General features: G+C 56.7%; 2 protein-coding genes across 3 annotated transcripts; one reads left to right on the top strand and one right to left on the bottom strand.

Annotated features, from left to right (window-relative positions):
* Window positions 1-777: 777 nt before the first annotated feature.
* Window positions 778-6763, top strand: TAGLN (transgelin). Its single transcript, XM_066639272.1, has 5 exons — window positions 778-853; window positions 3813-4011; window positions 4427-4604; window positions 5371-5473; window positions 6148-6763. Exons 2-5 carry the CDS (start codon window positions 3832-3834, stop codon window positions 6290-6292), a joined length of 606 nt encoding a protein of 201 aa, XP_066495369.1. The 5' UTR covers window positions 778-853; window positions 3813-3831; the 3' UTR covers window positions 6293-6763.
* Window positions 6764-6941: 178 nt separating this feature from the next.
* PCSK7 (proprotein convertase subtilisin/kexin type 7) lies at window positions 6942-22090 on the bottom strand. 2 transcript variants are annotated; one of them, XM_066639270.1, is made up of 16 exons: window positions 22020-22090; window positions 21194-21664; window positions 20608-20742; window positions 19701-19866; window positions 17608-17698; window positions 17194-17248; window positions 16685-16823; window positions 16078-16178; window positions 15579-15746; window positions 14888-14995; window positions 14404-14506; window positions 9923-10079; window positions 9335-9429; window positions 8928-9021; window positions 8389-8506; window positions 6942-8168 (listed from the first exon to the last, which is right to left on the bottom strand). In XM_066639270.1, exons 2-16 carry the CDS (start codon window positions 21650-21652, stop codon window positions 7776-7778), a joined length of 2382 nt encoding a protein of 793 aa, XP_066495367.1. In that variant the 5' UTR covers window positions 21653-21664; window positions 22020-22090; the 3' UTR covers window positions 6942-7775. The 2 variants fall into 2 exon arrangements, with proteins under 2 accessions (XP_066495367.1, XP_066495368.1); XM_066639271.1 differs by lacking the exon at window positions 6942-8168 and having other exon boundaries at window positions 8419-8506; window positions 8923-9021.
* Between the last annotated feature and the right edge of the window lie 16 nt (window positions 22091-22106).

Genomic DNA, 22106 nt, shown 5'->3' on the forward strand with positions numbered 1-22106 from the left:
GACCACTTTGGCAGATTGCTTGCCCTCAGTCACCTGGGGACCCAGACCAGGCTCCGACATTACAGGGTTGCACCAGGAAAGCCCTTTGTTCTAGGCTGATGTGGTCAGTTCTGGAGAGGGTGAAAACTTGAGCCAGACAACTGAGAGCTCAGCAAGTTCAACACCAAGACCCAAAAGCGGAAGCTGCCAAGCTTGCTGGATGAGGCACCCGTGGCAAAATGCATCACCAGGCAAAATGCATCAGAGACCCCAGCCGTCAGCTTGCCCATCGGGGGCTGCAGCTCTTGCATTGTTGTTGGAAGGTGATTTCCACCACTCAGTGGGGAGGAGGAACTCACTGCAAGCTCTTCTTGCTGTCAGACCCTTGAGAGGTGCTCAAGAATGCCCCAAGGGTTTGTGATAGCAGTTCCTGAATTTGGGTCAGGCCCCTCTCCACTCCACAAGTCTTTGGCATTCTGACCTCCTAATGAACAACGATGAGCTCAGGCCAGAATCCTCCTGGCTCATCTTTGCTCAGCATTTGGGCTGAAAATGGCAGTCCTGCCTAAAAAGGATGAACTTCCCCTGGACTGGCCCAGGCAAGCAGCCGCCCCCCCCCCCCGACTCAGGCATCTGGAGAATGTCTCCGGCGGCTCTTCCATCCCCGGCTTTTGGAGTCTTTCCCCAAATATGGTCCCTTTGCTGCAAGGGGGAGTTGCACTCTGGGGTGTGGCAGGGGTGGCCTAGTGGGGATGGGCCAGAGATGACATCACTGGCCCAGGAGCCGGAGCCTTTTAGCCCCAGCCCCAGCCTCTCCGGACTGCAGAAGTCTGGGCAGAGCTGCCGTGGAGGAGAACCTGCAGCTGCCTCTCACGTAAGTGCCAGCAGGATGCTGGGCAGTGGGGGGGGGGGTGTGATGAGGCCCAGCCAGCCAGCTGCAGGAGGCTGAGCTGGACACCTGGGGAAGGAGGGCTCTTGAGCAGAACTGCTCATGGCTGAACCTGGGGCTGGAGCAGAGAGGCTGCCTGGGCACCAGCAGAGCAGCACTCTGAGCCCAGAGGTGAGTTGCCACCAACAGCAGCCCTCCAGGGAAGAGTATGAGCAGGCACTGACCTCCCCTCCTGCCCTGGCCAAGGGCTGCTGCAAAGGCTGCCACACACAATCAGCTGAATTAGCTGGGTTGGTCCAGCCGGGCTTCTCTGGGGTTCAGGGGCTGCGCCTCCTGGAGACCAGAGCTGCATGACCAGCTTTGGTGGAGGGGCGTCTGGTGCAGAAGAGCAGGGAGAGCAGGTGCAAGGGGTGCCTGATCAGAGGTCGCACAGGGGTCGAACAGATCCTCACATGCTGGGTTGGGGAGGGGGAACCAGATGGGTCAGGCTCCCGCGGGTTGGAGAACCGACCCTGTTTTGCGTAGCAAGAGAACCTGTGGAACTGGGCTGGCAAAGGGCAGAGGGTCAGGTGTGGGGTTGCAAGGAAGGCACTTCAGCCTGGGCACTTAGTGTTGGGCAGCAGGGCTGGGCTGGGCTGGCAGCTCAGCCACAAGATCCTGGCAGTGAGGGAGATCCCAACAGGATGTTCTTCTTCCCATGGCCTTCAGAGCTCACTGCAATACCCATGGGAAATGCTGTGGGCTGGGCTGGCCTCCTGATTCCCAGGCCCCAGTGGGTTCCTCCGGACTACTGGCAGGAGGACTTTGTGAGTGTCTGCGACACAAGTGAGGCCGTGCACCAGACACTGGGCAGCCCGCAAGGCCAGTGATGATCAGGAGAAAGTGCTGACGTGGCCACCTGACACCTTGGCCTTCCTGAGAGAACCTAGCAGGGCTTCTAACTGGAAGACTCGCCTCAGGCCAGGGTGGGGATGGCTGCAGCCTCCTGGTGCACAGGGGAGGCTGAGGAGAGGGACCTGGTGGAAGGGGGTGCCCAGACTAGTGCCTCTCCTGGATCTGGCCCTGCAGCACCGCGCCAGCTCTTCTGTTCCTCCTCGCTAGCTGACTGAGCACTGCTGCCGTTCTCGGTTGTGTGGACTTCCTGCAGTGGCAGTGGGTCACTGCCTTCCAGGACTGGTCTGGAATGCCCAGGAATTGACACCCACCTCCAGGTCACAACAACGGAAAGCCGTCCTGGAGATTCCAACAGGACCTCCAGAAATCTTTGCCACGACAGTAGATTGGGAGAAACAACTGCAGGACCCACCTCCGTCAGCATGGAAATTCCAAGGTTTCTCACCCAAGCGCAATGGGGGGAGCTGAAGCCAGTGTGGGCCTGGCTGGAGTGCCATGAGTGGGACAGCACCATCCTGGAACTTCCCCTTGGCCCCCCACACCAATTCTGGCCTGGGCACGGGAACTTGTCTCAGGACCCGGACTATCTGCCCTCTCACACCTCCTCCTCTCACGGCACAGAGTCAAGCTTAATCCAGACCTGCCTGCGTGGGAGCCACAGAACATGCCTCGATTTTTTTCTTAATGTTTCTGCTGTGGGGGCTCATGGATTTCAGCCTTCCCCAGGGTCTGACTGATCTAAAACGGGAACATTTTAATGTCTGGGGTGAGAGATGCTGTAATAAGAAGGACATTCCTGCCTTGAAATGAGACAAGATGGTTACTGGGCTGGGGCACCTTCCTTATGAGGAAAGGCTACAGCGTTTGGGCCTCTTCAGCCTAGAAAAGAGGCGCCTGAGGGGGGGCATGATTGAGACATACAAAATTATGCAGGGGGTGGACAGAGTGGATAGGGAGATGCTCTTTACACTCTCACATAACACCAGAACCAGGGGACATCCACTGAAATTGAGTGTTGGGCAGGTTAGGACAGACAAAAGAAAATATTTCTTTACTCAGCGTGTGGTTGGTCTGTGGAACTCCTTGCTGCAGGATGTGGTGATGGCATCTGGCCTGGATGCCTTTAAAAGGGGATTGGACAAGTTTCTGGAGGAAAAATCCATTACGGGTTACAAGCCATGATGTGTATGTGCAACCTCCTGATTTTAGAAATGGGCTATGTCAGAATGCCAGATGCAAGGGAGGGCACCAGAATGAGGTCTCTTGTATTTGGTGTGCTCCCTGGGGCATTTGGTGGGCCGCTGTGAGATCCAGGAAGCTGGACTAGATGGGCCTATGGCCTGATCCAGTGGGGCTGTTCTGATGTTCTTACGTTTATGTAAGATCCAGCTCAGGTTGTAGGGAGCGGGAAACATGTGCACCAAATGTCCAGATGTCACCAGTGGTGCGAGTTTGCCGCCCTTATGAGAGTTGGGTCTCCAAGGATCACCCTTTGGCTCTCTGGTTTGCTTTTGCCCAGTGGGGCAAGAGGGGCATTAGTACTTGGTGGGCCAAGCAGCACCCAAGGGCAACAGTCTCCAAGGCAAACAGAGAAGCATGTGATCTCCTGGCTCCTAGTTGGCCTCCAAGGACCAAGCCACAGGAGGTGTTGGAAGATGCTGCCTGCAAAGATGTGGCTTTTGACAGCAACTTTGGGGGTTATTGGGGGGGCAAGACTGAAAGGGGCTGTGGTCTGGGAAGAGTGGACTTTCAGCAACTCCCCTCCCACAATACACTGTCGGATGATCAAGAGGCAGGGAAGAGGAGAAGATGCACCGGCTCGGTGCCCCCCCCAGCCCCAACTTCTCTCCACGCTCAATTCAGCAGGAGAAGGGTGGCTCCTGGTGGGGTGGGAGGGGTGCTGCTTTCTCCCTCCACCTGCCAGCTCCAGCTCCCGCACTGTGTTGTTTATTATTGTTATTAAATAACAGTATTTATCTACCGCTTTTCAACAAAAAGTTCACAAGCAGTTCATCCCTGTGTTCCATCCCCCTGGTCTCCCCCTCCCCAGGTCTTCCTCTACAGCGACCATGGCGAACAAGGGCCCATCCTTTGGTCTGAGCAGGGACGTCCAGGCCAAGATTGAGAAGAAGTATGATGATGAGCTGGAGGAGCGCCTGGTGGAGTGGGTTGTGCTGCAGTGCGGGTCAGAGGTGGGGCGCCCGGAGCGTGGCCGGCTGGGCTTCCAGGTCTGGCTGAAGAATGGCATCGTAAGTGCTCAGCTCTCCACCCTGCTGGCAGTGCCAAGGGCCAGCTGTGGAATGAATGGGTGAAATGGTAACACAAACAGGGTCTCCCGGCATCTCCTCTCTTCACCAAGGAACACCTGATGTCAGGGTCCCTGAATTGGTGGGGGAGGGACCCCCCCTCCCAGGCAGGCTTGAGCCCCAGTAACTTTTGTCACTGAGTTGGGCAAAGTGACCTGCTCCAGGGCTTGCTGCTTGGGTTGACTAGGGAGACCCTGGGGGGAAATACACCTGTATTTCAGGACTTGCTTCTGGGTGTTGTGGTGATCTGAAACCTCCATGTGTTCTGTGGAGGGTCCCATGGTATTTGGACACCATCATGTGGTCGCACCTCAGATCCCTGACCAACTTCTCTACATTTCCCGCTCCCTTCTGGCAGATTCTGGGCAAGCTGGTGAACAGCCTTTACCCAAGCGGTGCCAAGCCAGTGAAGATCCCAGAGCCACCCCCTACAATGGTCTTCAAGCAGATGGAGCAGATTGCCCAGTTCCTGAAGGCTGCTGAGGACTACGGGGTGGTGAAGACCGACATCTTCCAGACAGTGGACCTCTTTGAAGGTGGGAGGCTGCCTGTGGCACCCTCCACACCAGTGTGGGGCTCTGTGGGGAGCGTGAAGCTGCCCCCTGACATTCTCACTGGGCAGCTCACTCTTCTCTATAGTGCAGTGATTTTCATTCTTTTTTCAACTCGCAGCACACTGACGAGGCGCTGAAATGGTCAAGGTGCACCATCAGCTTTTTGACAATTGACAAGGCACACCCTTCCCACCATGGTCCTACTAAGAAATTACCCTCCCCCGAGTTCCCAGAGCACACCTGTGGACCATTCCTGGCAGCACACCAATTTGCCACAGCACAATGGCTGAAAGTCACTGCTCTAGTGCTCTTCAGCATAGCAGAGGCGTCCCTGGAGTTTGAATCACCCAGTGCGAGAGTTCATTGTGTCAGCCCCTTAATGGACCGCCTTCCGTACCAGACCATACAGAACAAATTACAATACCGTAGCACAGCCTCTATGCAGTGGCATAACTAGAGCTGGTGTCACCCTCGTTCACTTTGTTTATTTATTTATTTATTTTCGTATAGAACAGTCCAGGGCACCCAAAAAACCAGGAACCAACAAAAAACCAGTGGCCAACTTGATGACACCCATAGCACTGAATAAGCATTCTAGTATTAGCTCCGGTACATGGAAATGAGAGCGGACTCACACTTAACACCTTGTTGGCTCTCAGAACAATCAGTTTTAAGTTAAAGAAATCCACTTTTTGTTTCTCCACTTCAAACCCTTCTGACAAGCACTTTCCCTTCTCTTTGCCTCCAGCCAAGGATATGGCCGCAGTTCAAAGGACATTAATGGCCCTGGGCAGCCTTGCGGTGACCAAGAATGATGGGCAGTATCGGGGAGACCCTTCATGGTTCATGAAGTAAGTGGCCTCAGACTGGCAGAGGGCCAGTATCTTCTGCATTCTCCCCCCTCCTCCTTGGCCTAGAGTACAAATCAGGAGACTCCAGCTCAACCAGACATCCCCTGGAGGCTTCCACCAGGGAAGACAAGTTAATTTACTTCATCCTAACTGCAGAATTTGCCTTGACGGAATTGGTTCGGGCAGGAATGACCTTCGAAACTGCAGGGCCCAATTTGAAACACTTTTTTTGTGGGATCCAGGTTCACAGCCAAGGTCCATAGAGTCTTAGAGATTTTGAGGACTTTCCATTCACCCCCTAGAGATAGAGAACCTATAATAAATGTTATATTATAGACTTTATCTCTAGGGGATGAATGCCATCAAAATGCGCACTTAAAAAGTGCGTGTGAGCACTGACTCCTTAAGCATTCAAAAAAATACAAAAATTGTTGCTGTTCTTTATGAAACCTGCAATGTAGTGTTAGGTGTCCATTGTAATACGCTGTTTTTATTTGACAAGTCTCACACAGACGACAAGCTGGCGAGGGCCCAATTGGGAGTAACTGGTCCAATGGCCTTGGGGGCTCCTGTGGCATGAGGGGGCAGAGGGTGCCAGGAGTTTGTTTGCGACTGGCCCCAAGAAGCCCCCGCCACATGCCAGCGAGACAGCCTTCTTCTCTCTTCTGTCCCAGGAAAGCCCAAGAGAACAAGCGGGAATTCTCAGACAGCCAGCTGAAGGAAGGCAAGAATGTGATTGGGCTCCAAATGGGCTCCAACGTGGGTGCCTCCCAGGCAGGCATGACCGGCTATGGCCGGCCCCGGCAGATCATCAGCTAAGCGGAGCAGCCCTCCAGCTCCTAAGTCCCCACCATGAGCTGTGCCACCTGGACAGCACTGGCTGCCAATTGGATGTATTTATTGGAGAATCTTTCAAAGCCACCTCAACGCGACCCCAGAAGCGCTACCCAGGGGCAAGCAGAAGGACTTCCGCAAGGCTGCTCTGTAGGGATGCCCCTCCCTCCAGCTCACCCATCACGCCAGCAGCCCTTTGCATGCTCCCCGCTTCACTGGCTACTGCCCTGCGGGGTCGGCCGTTGGGCAGCCCCACCAGTCCTGAGCTTGCCACGCCTGCCCTGCCCAACTGGGAATTCTGTCCCCGTTGTAGATTCGACAGCAGCCAGAAATTGCACCAGAAAACAGGCCCACCCCTTCCCCTACAGAGCCTTCTACAAAGAGCGAGGGAGGGGTGGTGTTTTGTACCCCCTCCCCGTTTTGTACTTTTGTTGTTCAATTAAAAACTATGAATCTTCTTGGCCTTCTTGCTCTTTATTTGCTGTGTATGCGCTTAGACGGCCTTTCTTGGAGCTCCAAGAATCCACAGAGCAGCTGCCCTTCCTGGTCCATTTGTCCAACAACACCCCCCCTCCCCAGTGGTGGAGAACGGGAAGCCCTGCTGTGTCAGACCCAGGAAGGGAGGAGCCACGGCTGGTGGAGTTAACAAGTTTATTTTTGAAAGAAAAGATTCTGCTGTTTTTTTTGTTGTTTTTTTTTTTAAAAAAAGCCTTTTAATTAATAAAAAGACAGACAGCCTCCCCCCCAGACGATTATGACTCTGGGAGAGACAGCAAAGGCCCCTGGAGGAAAGCCTTCCACTCTTTCCCCTTCTCCTCTAGAGTGGCAGGTCCAACAGACCAAGCAGGGGAGCAGCTCCAGCCAAGAGCTGCCCCTGCTGGCAAGATGGCCCTAGGACAGCGCACCTTCTGTGGCTGTCACCCAGGAGGGGGCAGTGGCAGCAGAGTCCAGTGCCCCCCTCAATCTGTTGCAGAAGCTAGGAGGACACCCTTTGTCAAGCCCTCAGTGGCAAGGCAAAGTGACTCAAGGTGAAGGGGGGGCAGATGCAGGAGAAAAGGCAGGTGGCTCCAAGTGCCCCAGCCAGCCCAAGCCCTACTGCTCCAGCGCAGGTGGAATGCTGGAGGCAGCAGGCCCCCAAGGCTACTATGTTCCCTCCGGGGCTCCAGAGGACCATGACCACAGCAGTGTCCCGGTCTGGGCTGTGGGGGGTGCCTCCCTCCCCTCTTGGGCAGGGGCTGGGAGCTTCACCCACCCCACTCAGGGCTTCACCACACAAGAGCAGCAGCTTAGCCAGCCACAGGCTGTGCTGTTCTGAAAGGCCACACAGGAGGGCGAGAGTGCGGTCAGCAAGCCCCACCAGCGTGCAGGGGCCCTGCGAGGAAGCCACACATCCAGCCCTGATGCTCTAGTTGGGCTGACTTCCACCCACGCTCAGGGGGCTGCCCAAGAGGCAGGAGAGCCAGCTCTGCTAGCAGGCCTGGTGCTCTCTGTCAGCAGTCAGCGGGCCACGGGAGAGGCAGCCTGGCCCTGCAGCAGGAGACTCCCCAGGACTCTCTCTGCCTGAGGGCTTAGAGTCCTCAGTGCTCCAGAGGCCCTTGTCCTCCTCCTGGCCTCCCGGGCTGACTGGCTCAGCCTCCTCTTCCAGCTCCAGGTCCTTTCTCCCACACAAGGGGACGGTCTCCTCGTCCTCGGGCCCGTCCTCCAGGCCCCTGGCTGTCCTGCCTGCCGAGTACCAACGGCAGGTGCTAGAGCTGCTGCTGCAGACCGCCAGGTCAAAGGCCACATGGTTGCGTGTCAGAAACACCTCCAGCAGGTAGTAGGTGGTCCAGAAGACTGCAAAGCAGCCCAGCAGCATCAGGGTCTGTAGAAGGAAGAAGGGTGGCAGAGACATTAGGGCGCGATCTGAGCACTTGGCGTGATGATGCTACAGAGCGACTTACATTGCCCTGGCATGGGGCAGAATGAAGGCACTGGTTCCACGGCTCCCCACCCACCATCCCCACAAAGACCCAGAACCTCAGAGAGTGCCCCCATGCCCCTGCCCAAGCCCTGGGGTGGGCGGGCGGGCAGGCAGGTGTCACCTTGAGGGTGTTGGTGGTGATGGTGTAAGGCTCCTGTTCAGGAATCTGCAGGCCTGGCGGGCAGGACAGGGAGAAGCTGTTGTCCAAAAACCGGCCACTCATGGCCTCCTCCAACAGCCTGTGTGAAGGAAAAGGGCCCTTGGTGTTCCCAGGGAGGGATGGTTCCCACTCCCTTCCCCGTGGTCTACCCCACAGAGGCTAGGAAGGTCCAAGGGGCCGTTCAAACCCAGCCCTCCTCCCCTTCCTGATGCCCCAAGCAGAAGGCAGCCCGTGAGAGGGTGGAGCTCCTGAACCAGATTATGAGTGCCTGATGGTCCAGCACTCATCTGTCCTGGCTGGCTGTGGTCCTCCAGGGTCTCTGGCAGAGCAGGGACTTTTGCCCGCTGGTTCCCCCAGGATGGAGCCTGCAGTGCCAAGCAGTGGTCTCTCCCTTGTGCAGGGCTGGGCATCTTCAAGGTCAGGACCTGCCCCGCCCACAGTGCAGCTGCGGAGAAGCTCTTTACTGGCTTCTCAAGAGTTCTACCAAAGCCTCACCTTACCTCTGCCGATCCTTGATCTCTGCAGGGGTCCACGAGGATCCGTAGAGCGTCAGCTGCCACTGCTTCAACACCCCAACTTCCAGTGTTTCATCCCCTGTAAAGAGGAGGATTTGAGACGCCTCCCATGGGGAGCTGCTCTCAGGCGTCACAGGCAACGTGTGAGGGGGCATTCCCCACCTCTGGGGGCTTTGGACAACCAAGGACAGCCAGGATGTGCACAGCTGCTACCTCTCTTCCAGGGGTGGCAGGCCAGCCTGGATGGACAGCCACAGGTTTGCCATAGAGAGGCCAGGCCCAGACCCACAGCCAGTGGGAGGCCCTGAACCCAAGGAGAGCCATCTGTATGTGGGGAAAGAGGCAGACAGCCCAGGTCAGGAGGGTACCAAGGCAGCACTCAGAGGACTCACCGAGATCACGAACCACAAGCCGGTAGGTGCCCTTGGCCTCCTCGCCCCAGCAGCGCACAGTGGAGAAGGTCCAGTCCAGGAAGCCGTTGGGGTCTCTGCCAGCAAGGAGGATACACAGACTATGAGGAGAAGCCTCCTCGACTGCCCAGGGTTGATCACCCACTGGCGAGAGTGATCAGGGATGTGAGCCACTCTTTGTGGATGCGCTAGCGGGGAAGGTGGGCAGAGACGTCTGGGACACCTTCGCCTGGTGTGGCCAAGGAGTTTCTCTCTGGTTTGTGGGTTGCAGAGCTGCTTGCGGAGGACACCCTCGTGGCAGAATGCTGCCCCCCACAGCATTCCATGGGGGGCGGCCATGAGACATGGGACCAGTCGTGTTGCTCACTAGCGCACGAGGGGAAGCAGAAGCCACGGTTAGGACAAGTGGACTGGCCTGGGTGGGTTCTGCAAAGGTCAAACTTTCTCCCCCACCCCTCCCTCCACAGTTTAGCTCTTAAGAAAAAGCAGGGGTGACCTTGCACGATGGACAGGCATGGCTGGGCCACTCCTGCTGGCTACCGCCCCTTCCCTTGGCTGGGTCACACTCACGAGTCCATGCTCCGGGCCGTCCCAATCAAGGACTCCATGCCGCTGGGGCAGAGGAGGCGAATCTCCAGGTTGCCCCGGCGAGGGTGGGTGATGGTGACTGTCACAGCCACGTGCTCCAGGGTCCGCATCCCTGACAGCTCCAGGTCATCTGCTGTGACTGAGAGAGGAGGACAAGTGGCAATGGTTGCCCAGCCCACTCCCCCACGGCTCGACCACCCACTGAACTAGTGCCTGGGAGGGGATCTACATAGGCCTGCCCCTCTCCAGATGCCAGGGGCCACATTCGGGGCTAAACTGTCTAGTGCAGCATCCCTTCTGTGTAATGGACGAGGAACACCTCTGTGCCTGACACGGAACACATTCCTGTGCGGCTGCAACTCTAGCGCAAAAATAGCCCCCCATCAGGAAGGGACGTACTTCATGCCACACTGCGTTTGGCCCCAGACAGAGGACCCTGCAGTCCTGGGGGCTATGTGCCCCCTGTGTGCCTGTGGAGGCCTCTGGCGAGCAAGGCCCACGGCCGTCTGGACCCCCATCCCTGCCAGCCACATTGGAGGCTGCTTGCTGGATCCTTCTCTGCAAGCAGCTGCCAGCTGGCCAAACCTCCTCCCCCCACATTCTGCTGCTGCCTACGAAAGGGTTAAAAACCCTTCCTTCCCTGAGGCAGTTTTTTCTTGGGTCTGACCCTCACATTCCTCCCTGTGGCTTTCTTGGCATTTCCCAACCTTGTGTTTGTTGTTGTACAGTTTGCGCTAGAGAGAATTCCTTTTACGGGAAACAGACGCTGAGCAGCCCTCCCGGACTCTCTTCCCCACTCATGAATGTTCAGGCTCTGGGGGTGGGAGCAAACTGAGGCCTGCAAAGAAAGGAGTCTTCCCCCGCACACTTGCTGCAGTCACACTGCATCTTGTAAGAGTGCCTGGCGTGGGGCGGATGCAGGGGATTAGTCCCAACAACATTCAGGGGAATAATAAAAGCTTCTTCAAATATGTTAGAAGCAGGAAACCCGCCAGAGAAGCGGTTGGCCCTCTGGATGGTGAGGGAGGGAAAGGGGAGATAAAAGGAGGCTTAGAGATGGCAGAGAAATTAAATGAGTTCTTTGCATCTGTGTTCACGGCAGAGGACCTCGGGCAGATACCGCTGCCCGAACGGCCCCTCCTGACCGAGGAGTTAAGTCAGATAGAGGTTAAAAGAGAAGATGTTTCAGACCTCATTGATAAATTAAAGATCAATAAGTCACCGGGCCCTGATGGCATCCACCCAAAAGTTATTAAGGAATTAGAAAGAAGTTGCTGATCTCTTGACTAAAATATGCAACTTGTCCCTCAAAACGGCCACGGTACCAGAGGATTGGAGGATGCAAATGCCACGCCTATCTTTAAAAAGGGAAAGAGGGGGGACCCGGGAAACTATAGGCCGGTCAGCCTGACATCTATACCGGGTAAGATGGTGGAATGCCTCATCAAAGATAGGATCTCAAAACACATAGACGAACAGGCCTTGCTGAGGGAGAGTCAGCATGGCTTCTGTAAGGGTAAGTCTTGCCTCACGAACCTTATAGAATTCTTTGAAAAGGTCAACAGGCATGTGGATGCGGGAGAACCTGTGGACATCATATATCTGGACTTTCAGAAGGCGTTTGACACGGTCCCTCACCAAAGGCTACTGAAAAAACTCCACAGTCAGGGAATTAGAGGACAGGGCCTCTCGTGGATTGAGAACTGGTTGGAGGCCAGGAAGCAGAGAGTGGGTGTCAATGGGCAATTTTCACAATGGAGAGAGGTGAAAAGCGGTGTGCCCCAAGGATCTGTCCTGCGACCGGTGCTTTTCAACCTCTTCATAAATGACCTGGAGACAGGGGTGAGCAGTGAGGTGGCAAAGTTTGCAGATGACACCAAACTTTTCCAAGTGGTGAAGACCAGAAGTGATTGTGAGGAGCTCCAGAAGGATCCCTCCAGACTGGCAGAATGGGCAGCAAAATGGCAGATGCGCTTCAATGTCAGTAAGTGTAAAGTCATACACACTGGGGCAAAAAATCAAAACTTTAGATATAGGCTAATGGGTTCTGAGCTGTCTGTGACAGATCAGGAGAGAGATCTTGGGGTGATGGTGGACAGGTCGATGAAAGTTTCGACTCAATGTGCGGCAGCAGTAAAGAAGGCCATTTCTACGCTTGGGATCATTAGAAAAGGTATTGAGAACAAAATGGCTCATATTATAATGCCGTTGTACAAATCGATGGTAAGGCCACACCTGGAGTATTGTGTCCAGTTCTGGTCGCCCTATCTCAAAAAAGACATAGTGGAAATGGAAAAGGTGCAAAAGAGAGTGACTAAGATGATTACGGGGCTGGGGCACCTTCCTTACGAGGAAAGGCTACGGCGTTTGGGCCTCTTCAGCCTAGAAAAGAGACGCCTGAGGGGGGACATGATTGAGACATACAAAATTATGCAGGGGATGGACAGAATGGATAGGGAGATGCTCTTTACACTCTCACATAACACCAGAACCAGGGGACATCCACTCAAATTGAGTGTTGGGAGAGTTAGAACAGACAAAAGAAAATATTTCTTTACTCAGCGTGTGGTTGGTCTGTGGAACTCCTTGCCACAGGATGTGGTGATGGCAACTGGCCTGGATACCTTTAAAAGGGATTGGACAAGTTTCTGGAGAAAAAATCCATTATGGGTTACAAGCCATGATGTGTATGCGCAACCTCCTGATTTTAGAAATGGGTTATGTCAGAATGCCAGATGCAAGGGAGGGCACCAGGATGAGGTCTCTTGTTATCTGGTGTGCTCCCTGGGGCATTTGGTGGGCCGCTGTGAGATACAGGAAGCTGGACTAGATGGGCCTATGGCCTGATCCAGTGCGGCTGTTCTTATGCTTTTATGTCTTGCTAGTGACTTGACTAGAGACCAGATCTTTCTAGAATTGGCAGAGAAGCATGGAGGCAGAACGGCCTCTTTTCTATTTTCAGCTCAGCACCTCAAGTCAGAGCTAGAAGGACCCAGGACAGGCATGGGCTGAGGGCTTGCAGGGGCAGAAAGTCACAGGGAGCACTTCCCTGCAAACACATCCTTCTCCTAACCCTCCCTGTCCTATCCCCTCCAGGCATCCTAGCAAGCTGGAGCTGCAACAGTGAAGGAACTAATAGGTTCATTTAAAAAGCCCTTTTAATTGATTAAAAAGTCAAGCCAAGTGCATTGGGCAACGCATTCTTGAACGTATTGGTTCTTCTGAATGCAAAACACTTCCAAAAGACAGTTTTGCATTCTGCATTCTGCCCAAAAGGATGGGCACAACCCCAGGACAGGCCTCCCACATGGGGTCTGGGAAGGCTTCTTTCAGAATGGCTCCTGCCACAACATAGTCAGGGACAATTTTTTTAAAAAGTAAGTAGGACTAAAACTGTGCTTTCACTTACATGCCAACAAGTGCCAATTGTTAATCAATTAACTAACCAACTAGAACAACTCTGAATAAACCAAAAACTCTACTGGATTGGTAACAGCCTTAATTATGGCCTGGCTGGGGATTACCTGGTGGAAGGCAGACAGATTGTAGGAGCTCCACCAAGGTTGATTCTGTGGCCTCTTGCAGGGCTGCAGGGTGTTCCCGGGCAGCCAAGGCCTTCCCCCTTGTGTCCTGCCAGCCTCTGGGGCTGGAGGGGGCACTGGGTCAGCGGGCCTCGTCATGCTGTCGGCTCATGTCTGCCTTCCAATGTCTGGCTTAGTTTCCTCATTGCATGAAGGCAAAACACAGTTAGGAGGCCAGGAGCTGCTAGAAGGGGCCGAGGGAGGCTCTGTCTGGGACTGGAGGGGGTCGAGACGGGAAGCATTCAAGCACAGCTCTGGGAGGCTTTCCCCTCAGCAGCTGGGATTACAGAAGTCGTGTGTGTGCACACGCGCGCACCAGCCTTGTTTATGTGGACAGAGAGTGGCCAAGACAGGAGCCTCAGGATTGCCTAAAATGGGCAGCGAGCTGCACATCTGGGCGGCTGTCCCAGACACACATGCATTCATGCTGGGGCTGAGCAGGGAGGCCAAAGCCTGGTTTTGGTGTGGGCAAGAGCAGGGCAGCTCCTACAGCAGCCCCCGCCCCCCACCCACAATGCTCCTTGTGTGAGTGTGCGCAAACACAAACATTCCATTCTGGCCTCCCCTTCCACCTGTGTCTGGCCACGTGGCTCTTTGGACAGGCCCCATTAGCCTGCACCTCTGCTTCGCAGCAGGCCTTGTTCTTCCACCACCACTCCCTAGTACCACGGCTCTTCCCAAGGGACCCTGGGAACCACAATGGAGCTGGGAAGCCTCTGCTGGGAAGCCCTGGCTCCTCTTGCAGGTCTATAGGCACCAGGGTTTCTCCAAGGTCACGGCAGTCAATTGGGTCAGCTAAAAGGTTTGTAGTGTGGACATACCTTGATACGATGCCACTGCCCTCTTCCCTCCCTCCCACCCCAGCAGAGAAGCCACACAAACCATTCCAGGTGACTTCCAGCTGTTTGGGCTCCATGGGGACGGCTCTGCGCTCCTTTAGGACAGGGCTGACATAGGAGGCCAGGTAGGGGACCGTCTCCCAGACCTGTCATCAGAGGAGAGAACGGAAGATAGAAGAGTGAGCAGCGCCCACAGCTGGCCACTCCCTACACACTGCCCCACAGCACCCCAAAACATCCCACCCCCTCTCCAGAAGGCAGCAGCCACTCCAAGCCTGGCACATTCAGCCACCTTAACCAGGCCACTCAGGACTGCCAAGGCTCCACTGCTAGGGAGCAACTGCCTTGTCTGACAGAGCACCCCCAATGAACCATGGTTTAAAAGGGAAAAGGTGTGGAGATGGAAGGGGGGGAACCCAGGGGTCCAGGCAGGGATGGAAGGGGAAAGGGCAGTGCCACAGGGTGGCCACTCTTCGCCTTCAACGCCCAGGTCTCAGCTGAAGCCGCAGGGGTAGGTGCTGTTCTACCTTGGCTGCATTGACCAGCCTCCAGGCGTTGAGCAAGCCAAACCCATGCTGGTGACTGTGGCTCAGCCCGGCCTGGTTGACATCCCAGCTGGCACGGTGGTCTTCATACTGCAAAGGAAGTCAGGGAGAGGCAACATGACAGACCCAGGCAGGGCTTGGGGCTGGACCTCAGGCACGGCCCTAGCCCTCCACTCAGTCCACAGGGCTGGCTGCGTGTGTAGCAGAGGGTGGCAGCAGGGACTGAGTCACTTTGGGGGGCCAAGGGGAGTTTCTGTGCTGAGTGTTATTTTGAACAAACCCCACACCCCACCCTCCTGCAAGCAGGAAGCCTGCCCCGCTCCGGAAGACATGTTCTCGCTGTGGTAGCCGCCCACTTCCAAGGACTTCTTTCACCAGGAAGCATTTGGAAGTGGTGCCTTCTGCCTGCTCTCTCCAAGCGGTACAAGTCCACTCCGACACCTCACCCTGCATGGCACACAGCCCAGGCCTTACTCCAGGGAAGAGGTGGTCTGGCCCAGGGCTTGCAGACACTCTTTCAGCAAACTTTTCAGGGATCCAGAGGCTGAAGGGAATTGCAGGTTTCCTCGCAGCTCTGCAGGGTGCGTACACACCAGGACCTGGGCAGGCCTGGGGTTGTGGAAAGAGCCCCCCACCCCCAGGCAGAGAAGGGGCCTGCTGGCTCTCAGCTCACCTTGGTGGCAGTGAAGACAATGATGTGCTGGACGTCGCGCCAGGTGAGACAGGGGCGCACTTGCAGCATGAGGGCTATCATGCCAGCAGCCAGTGGGGCAGCAGCAGAGGTGCCGGTGTGGCCCTCCGTGCAGCCTGTACCCCTCTGCAAGTCCCAGTCTGTTGTCGCCTGAAAGGCAGAGGAGAACAACGAGAAGACAACACTAGCTGCGTCCCTGCTGCAGCCTGAGGGCAGACGAATCCCACCCCAGACAAGGCAGGCAGAACCACCACCACCCCCTCCTCTCTCACAGATGCACCAGAGGACCAAGCACCCCACAGCCCCCTTCTCCTGCACAGGAACTCAGGCCTGTGGCCAGCTTTGCAACACAAACTCTGCCAGGCTGCAGCTTGCTCCCCTCTGGCCCTGACACGGAGCACTGACAGGTCAAGGAAGGATCCAACCCTAAGCCCAGGCTTAGCCCCGCTGCAGAACATCACGCGCAGCAAGCCCTACTCACAATGCTCCTCATGAGCTTGTCACCCCCACTGAAGGTCACAGCCAGCATGGAGGCGCACTCCTCGGCGTAGAAGGGCATGTAGCCCATCTCGTCCACCGCGCCTGGGTAGAGTAAGGGGAGAAGAGGGTCCTGGACTTGCAGAACTCGCCTAATGCCCCACATCCCAGGCAGCTCCAGAACAAGCCCCTCCTTGGCACTTGCCCCCTCCCAGCCCAGTTGTCATTCCATGGCCACAGGGTCTCCTCCCTCCCAGGCCTGGTCCACAGAAGGAGGGGCACATGGGGGGGGAATAGACTGCACCACCTCATTTGGTATGTGGACATGTTCAACTCCTGATACCCCTCCAAGTAGAAAGGAAGAAAAATGGAAGAATTCCCCCCCCCCTGCAGAAAACTAGCATAATCAGGAAAAAGGTTCTCAATCCAACCTTTCCCAAGCTGCACTACTTTTCTATTTGCAGGGAGATTCTAGCACAGACAAGTGTTTTGAAACAAGATCCCCCCTCACAGGCTGAAATAGTGCCACCCAACCCACCACCAGTCGCTTGATGCTTCCTTCCCTCCCACACGTGCAGACAGAGCACTGCCTGGCACGCTGGTGCCATTACCAATGGTGACTGTGTAGATGGAGTTGGCATAGCCGTCATAGTTGCAGTTGTCGTTGTGCTGCCCTCCATTGCCACTGGCCACCACAAAAATGCTGCCAAAGCCCCGGCGGCCGGCGATCACCCCGTGCTGCAAGGCAGCCTGAAGAAAAGAGCGGGCACATTTCGGCTTCGGTAGGCACTGACAGTACAAAGGGGATTCCCCCACTCGGCCACCTCCTTTCCTGTGCTTGGCGCCCTCTCGCTGAAGTACTCACAGCAAAGACACCCCCAGAGCCAAGCCTGCTTTCAGCTCACCTGGAAAGAAGACCAGGAGCCTCCCAACCTCTCTGGCTCCCCAAAAACCTCCTCTGGTGGAACTGCCAACATGCAGTGCCACCATTCTGATTCCACCACGCTACCCTCCCTGCTCCAACAGCACACCAGGTGAGCAGGCGGTGAGAGGTATGGATGCAAACAAGCATGTTTCTGGTCCTGAAGGCAGGGCAGGAGTCACCCAGATCCCTCCATACCTTCCCAAGCTGGTGAGGTCCATCCACAGTTTTGCCATCATCATCTGGACCCCAGCTGTGGAAGGACAGACTGTGTGGCAGTGCTTGACCACATACGGAGGGGGGAACGCTCACCAAGCCATGGGCCCCTGGGAGCAGCAGGCTGGGGCAGCAGTTGGCTCAGTTGGAGCCCAGGTTATGCAGAGAGGGGAAAGGATGCCCCGGTCCTCTTGCTGATCAGCCACGCGACCCACCCACCCAGGAATGGGAAAGGAAAAAAGGTGTTGAGAGTTCTGTCCTATGGCCACCCTGGACACCCAGCGAGGCACACGACCCCCCTCCTTGTTACTGCTTGAGACCAGACCCACAGCAATCAAGCTGCCCACGGAAGGGGGGCTTGATCACACTGCAGCGAGCAACATCCTTCCCACTCACCTACAACTATAGATGTCATTGATCTGGTAGTGCTTGTTGAAGGCCACGGCTTCCATGCTGTCGGTGAGCGGCCCATCCAGTACGCGGATCCCTGTGTGGGCAAGCACAGGGCAGGGTTAGGTGTCCAGGCCCAGCATGCAGCCCAGACCAACACAGAGTCTTCTCCTTCCAGGAATGGGGAGACCCATTTTTAAGTTCTGGGTTCCCCCAGCAACACCTGCTCTGGCCTATCTTGCAGGGATGTCCTGGGCACCAAAAGAAGAGGACAGATTGCAGAGCACTTTGCGTGTTAACGCAACCGCTGTTTACTATTGTTTACGTCACACTTTTAAGCAGGAAACTGAGGCTGAGGGTTAGCAGGGAGAAGAAGCAGTTAGGCAGAAATTTCGGCCCTGCTAAACCTGACCAAAGAGGACTCATCTCATCCAGCACCCCACAACGACCAACCAGCAGCTAGATTGTGCAAACATTTTAAAAAGCCAAAGTCTCTCTCAGGGACAGCTGGTGGGACAGCAGCAAACACCCTTGATCTAGAGCAGGGGTGCCCAAACCCCGGCCCTGGGGCCACATGAGGCCCTCAAGGCCTCTCAATGCGGCCCTCAGGAAGCCCCCAGTCTCCAATGAGCCTCTGGCCCTCCAGAGATTTGTTGGAGCCCGCACTGGCCTGACGCAACTGCTCGCAGCGTGAGGGTGACTGTTTGACCTCTCACATGAGCTGTGGGATGAGGGCTCCCTCCACTTCTTGCTGTTTCACGTCTGTGATGCAGTAGCGGCAGCAAGGGAAAGGCCAGCCTTGCTTTGTGCAAGGCCTTTTATAGAACTTGAGCTATTGCAAGACCTTCATTCATTCATTCATATAAGTTTGTCTTTAATATATTCATTTATGTAAACTTATGTAAATTTATTCAGATTTTAAATGTAAATTAATTCTTTTTCCCCCCCGGCCCCCCCCCGACACAGTGTCAGAGAGCTGATGTGGCCCTCTTGCCAAAAACTTTGGACACCCCTGATCTAGAGCCACATCTACAGAGAATCTGAGAGCCACCAACTGCACCCGTCTGCATAGGAAGCCAGCAAACATGCGCAGCTCCCACCTGGACCCTCCCTGGCACCCACAACCTACCCTCTGCTAGCCCTTTGGTTCCTGCCTCACCAGATCTCCCCCAGAGGTGCCAAGAAGGTGTTGAGGCAGCTCTTGGGCACCTACTGGGAAGAGCCTGCTCTGGCAACAGCAGCACTGCCCTGAAAAAGAGCAGCTCAGTAGCTGTCTTAAGAAGTACAAGGCGGCAACTTGCAGTGCCCGGCCTGGCCGCAGCCTGGACCCGGGGAGCCAGGCAGGAAAACAGCACTGTGATACAGGGAGAAGATGCCACCTGCTGCCCAAAGGGGAGAGCTGCAGCCTGGGGCGAGCATTCTCATGCCATAGACAACACTCTGCCTGAGCTGGGAGAATGTGGGGAGAGCTGGAAAATGTGTCCAAAAAGGCCACCTGGCCTCCCTGAGGATTGTCTGTGCACCCGCCCCCTTGTGATGAACCCAGTCAGAATTTCAGGACTTGTGAACCACTAAAAATACAGGCGGGGGGGGGGGGGCTTCCACACTATGCATTCAGTCCGTAACACCCTTGGAGGTGTTAGTTGACAGGATCCCAGTTGATCCTCCCCCATAATCAAGTGGCACTTCCAGCACTACAAGTGTCCACATGGGCCAACGCCTGGAAAACATTCTGAAAAACCACCAGGCAAGGAAGAGAGAAAGCGGGAAGGACAGAAGCAGGTTGCACCTCCGAGGGCCTGAGATCACCTGCACTTCCACAAGGCCCTTAGTAACAACTAAGAGTTTGAAGTGTTCTGGGACCAGGTACCTGGCTGGCCCAAAGCCTCCTTGTGAGCTCACAGCCAAGGCGACATCTGAGCCAGGACTTTCATGCCCCCCCCACCACATCGAGGCAGCTTCCATTGCACTGCTATCCATGCAAAATACTAGCCAGGAGCAAGAACTAAGTCCCACCCACCTCCCCCATCAAGAACTGGTGGCTGCCTCCCCACCAGAATCCAAGGCCAGCGGAGGGGAGAGGAGGTCTAGCCCCATACCTGCAATTCGGCTCCCGTAAGCAACTCCAACGGCACAGAAGCTGTTGTTGGAAACAGCGGCAATTTCACCAGCACAGCGGGTTCCATGGTGGTTGCCATTCTCCTCGTCAGGGTGGGGCATGGGGTCAGGGTCATTGGAGTTCAAATCGTAGCTACCTTCAGGGCTCTGAAAGGAAGCAGATCCAGCTCTGAGACAGCTCTTCTCCCCCGAGAAGAGAAAAAAGCACCTAGGCCAAAAAACGTCTAAGGCGGCAGAAGTGAAGGTCGCAGTGGCGGCTGCTGCACGGAAACAAGACAGGAGGGAGGCCGGGCCCCCCTGCCTCCTGAGGAGCACCAGGAGGAAACTGCCAATCCAGCAGTCAGGGCTGCCCAGCTCAAGATGGCAGGGCCTGGGGACAGAACTTCTGTGAACCTACGGCACCACTGAGGCCTGGCAGGAGTCACACCCCTTACAATCTCAAAGAGGAAGTTGAACAGGACAGAAAAAAGTTGCCAAACACAACCCGTCACAACCCCACCCTTGCTGAAAGAAGGAAGGGCTCATCGACAACGGAAAGGTCAAGGTCCAGAGCCTCTCGGGGCTTGGAGACCTCCACAGGGCATTCTGGCAACCACTCAGAATGTGCAAAGCACTATTCCACACAGCAAAGAGTGTGGCAGGGAAGACCACTCACTGCTTTTGCTATTTGGAGCCGGCAGAACCTGAACTCAGCTCCTTTGGACCAAGAGGCAGCGGCCTTAGCCCTTGACCAGGCACAGAGCACCTAGAAAGCCACAGAGTTCCCCATCATTCCATCAGGTCCACTTCAAACCCTTAGTGGTTGGAAACTCAGTAGCTCCACAGTCTAATTCTAAGATGTGAAGCAGTCTCCATCTCCATCAGCTGAGGACAGCAGCAGCTACTCACGTAGTTTGGCTGGATATCCTTGATGGTGTGCTCCACACCGTCATCCACCACCACCACTGTCACGCCCTGGCCCGTCACATTTCTCTCCCACACACCCGTCACGTTGATGTCCATCCCGGGGCTCTTGCGATTGTTCTGGGCCAACAGATGGAGAGAGGAGACACTCGGGATGGCTGGAAGACAAGCCCACTTCCCACACAAAAGAGGGGTGATCCAGAGAGCATCACCCTCTCCTCTCTGCCCTGCCCGGCTTATCTCAGGTCCTCAGCACCCACTGCTCATGAATCAGGACCCAGGGTGTCCTCCTAAGCGCTCTCTCTGGCAGGACAGAAGGACCCTGACCTTTCAGCCCCCTCCCTCTTGGCCAGGAAGCCAGACTCCAGTCTGCAAGCAGCTCCTCTGCGCTTTAGCAGAAGGGGGGTGGGCAGCAGCCAGAGGCACCAGGTACCATTCCTTCTGGCGCCAGAGTGAAGGAGTGCCTCTTCCAAGATGGCCCTGGCACTGCTGCCGCTTGCGCAAGCACTTGTACTTAAAGGAGTCACCCAGCTTCCAGGCAGCCCCAGCCGGTCTGCGGGGAGGGGCTCACCAGGTGCCACTGCTGGGGGTACTTGGGGTCGTTGAAGTGCAGGCTGCGCTTCGACCGCTTCAGCAGCCGCTCCTGGGCGTGCCACCTCACGCTGTGGTGCTGCGCAAAGACGGCCTCCGCTGCCCGCTGGGCGGCCTCCGGGCCGGGCTCCGGCCGGGAGCCGAAGAGGTAGTGGCCCCGGAGCTCCCCGACGCGGCCCAGGTTCCGCAGGCCGGCCTCCCTGGCCAGCTGGTCCGCCTGCCGGTCCAGCGCCTGCTCAGAGGAGCCGTCGGGGACAGCCAGGCGCACCGCCCACCGCAGCTCCCGGGGGCCCCAGGAGGCCCCGCAGGGCTCCCCCCCGGGCCGCAGTCCCGCCCCCGAGGCGGAGGCCAGCAGCAGCAGCGGGACCCAGGCGCGGAGCAGCCCAAGGCACGTGTGGACACGCAGCGCAGCCTCCATCACGGGTCTCCATGCCGGCATCCGACGGGCAACCTGCGGGCGAGAGGGGCGGCCGGCGCGGAGTCAGCGGCACCCGCACTTGCCCTGCCTGCCCCGACGGAGGAAGGCAGGGGGCCGCCGCGCTCCCGTCCCCCGAGGGCGCCCACGGCCCCGCAGCGCAGCCCCTCGGCGAGCCCTTGTGACGCAGAGGGCCGCGCTCCTCGAGCGGCTGCTGCGGGCCCGCCCGGGGCTCCCGCCGGGCTCCGTGCACGAAAGAGCGCGGCCTTCCCGGACGCCTCCGTGGGGACGAGGCGCGGGCTCCGCTCCTCCGACGGTCCGCGCCGCCCACGAGGCCCGCCGGGAGGAGCCGGCGCCGGGAGGGTCCGGGCGCCGGGGGCTGGACACCTACCGCGCGGGGCGCTGCACGGGCCCGGCCGGGCTCCGCGCAGAGGGCGGGCGGACGGGCGCGTCACGTCCGGGAGGCGGCCCCAGTCTC

Source organism: Tiliqua scincoides, chromosome 11, assembly GCF_035046505.1.
Source record: "Tiliqua scincoides isolate rTilSci1 chromosome 11, rTilSci1.hap2, whole genome shotgun sequence".
Taxonomy (NCBI): domain Eukaryota; kingdom Metazoa; phylum Chordata; class Lepidosauria; order Squamata; family Scincidae; genus Tiliqua; species Tiliqua scincoides.

Bases quoted from the DNA above. Each gene is read 5' to 3' on its own strand.
- TAGLN (XM_066639272.1), top strand. From the start codon at position 3,832: ATGGCGAACAAGGGCCCATCCTTTGGTCTGAGCAGGGACGTCCAGGCC. The intron at 4,012-4,426 runs GTAAGTGCTCAG...CCCTTCTGGCAG, and splicing joins TCTGGCTGAAGAATGGCATC to ATTCTGGGCAAGCTGGTGAA. The intron at 5,474-6,147 runs GTAAGTGGCCTC...CTTCTGTCCCAG, and splicing joins GACCCTTCATGGTTCATGAA to GAAAGCCCAAGAGAACAAGC.
- PCSK7 (XM_066639270.1), bottom strand. From the start codon at position 21,652: ATGCCGGCATGGAGACCCGTGATGGAGGCTGCGCTGCGTGTCCACACG. The intron at 16,179-16,684 runs GTAATGGCACCA...TACTCTACCCAG, and splicing joins CATCTACACAGTCACCATTG to GCGCGGTGGACGAGATGGGC. The intron at 14,996-15,578 runs GTGAGCTGAGAG...CTTCCTTTGCAG, and splicing joins TTGTCTTCACTGCCACCAAG to TATGAAGACCACCGTGCCAG.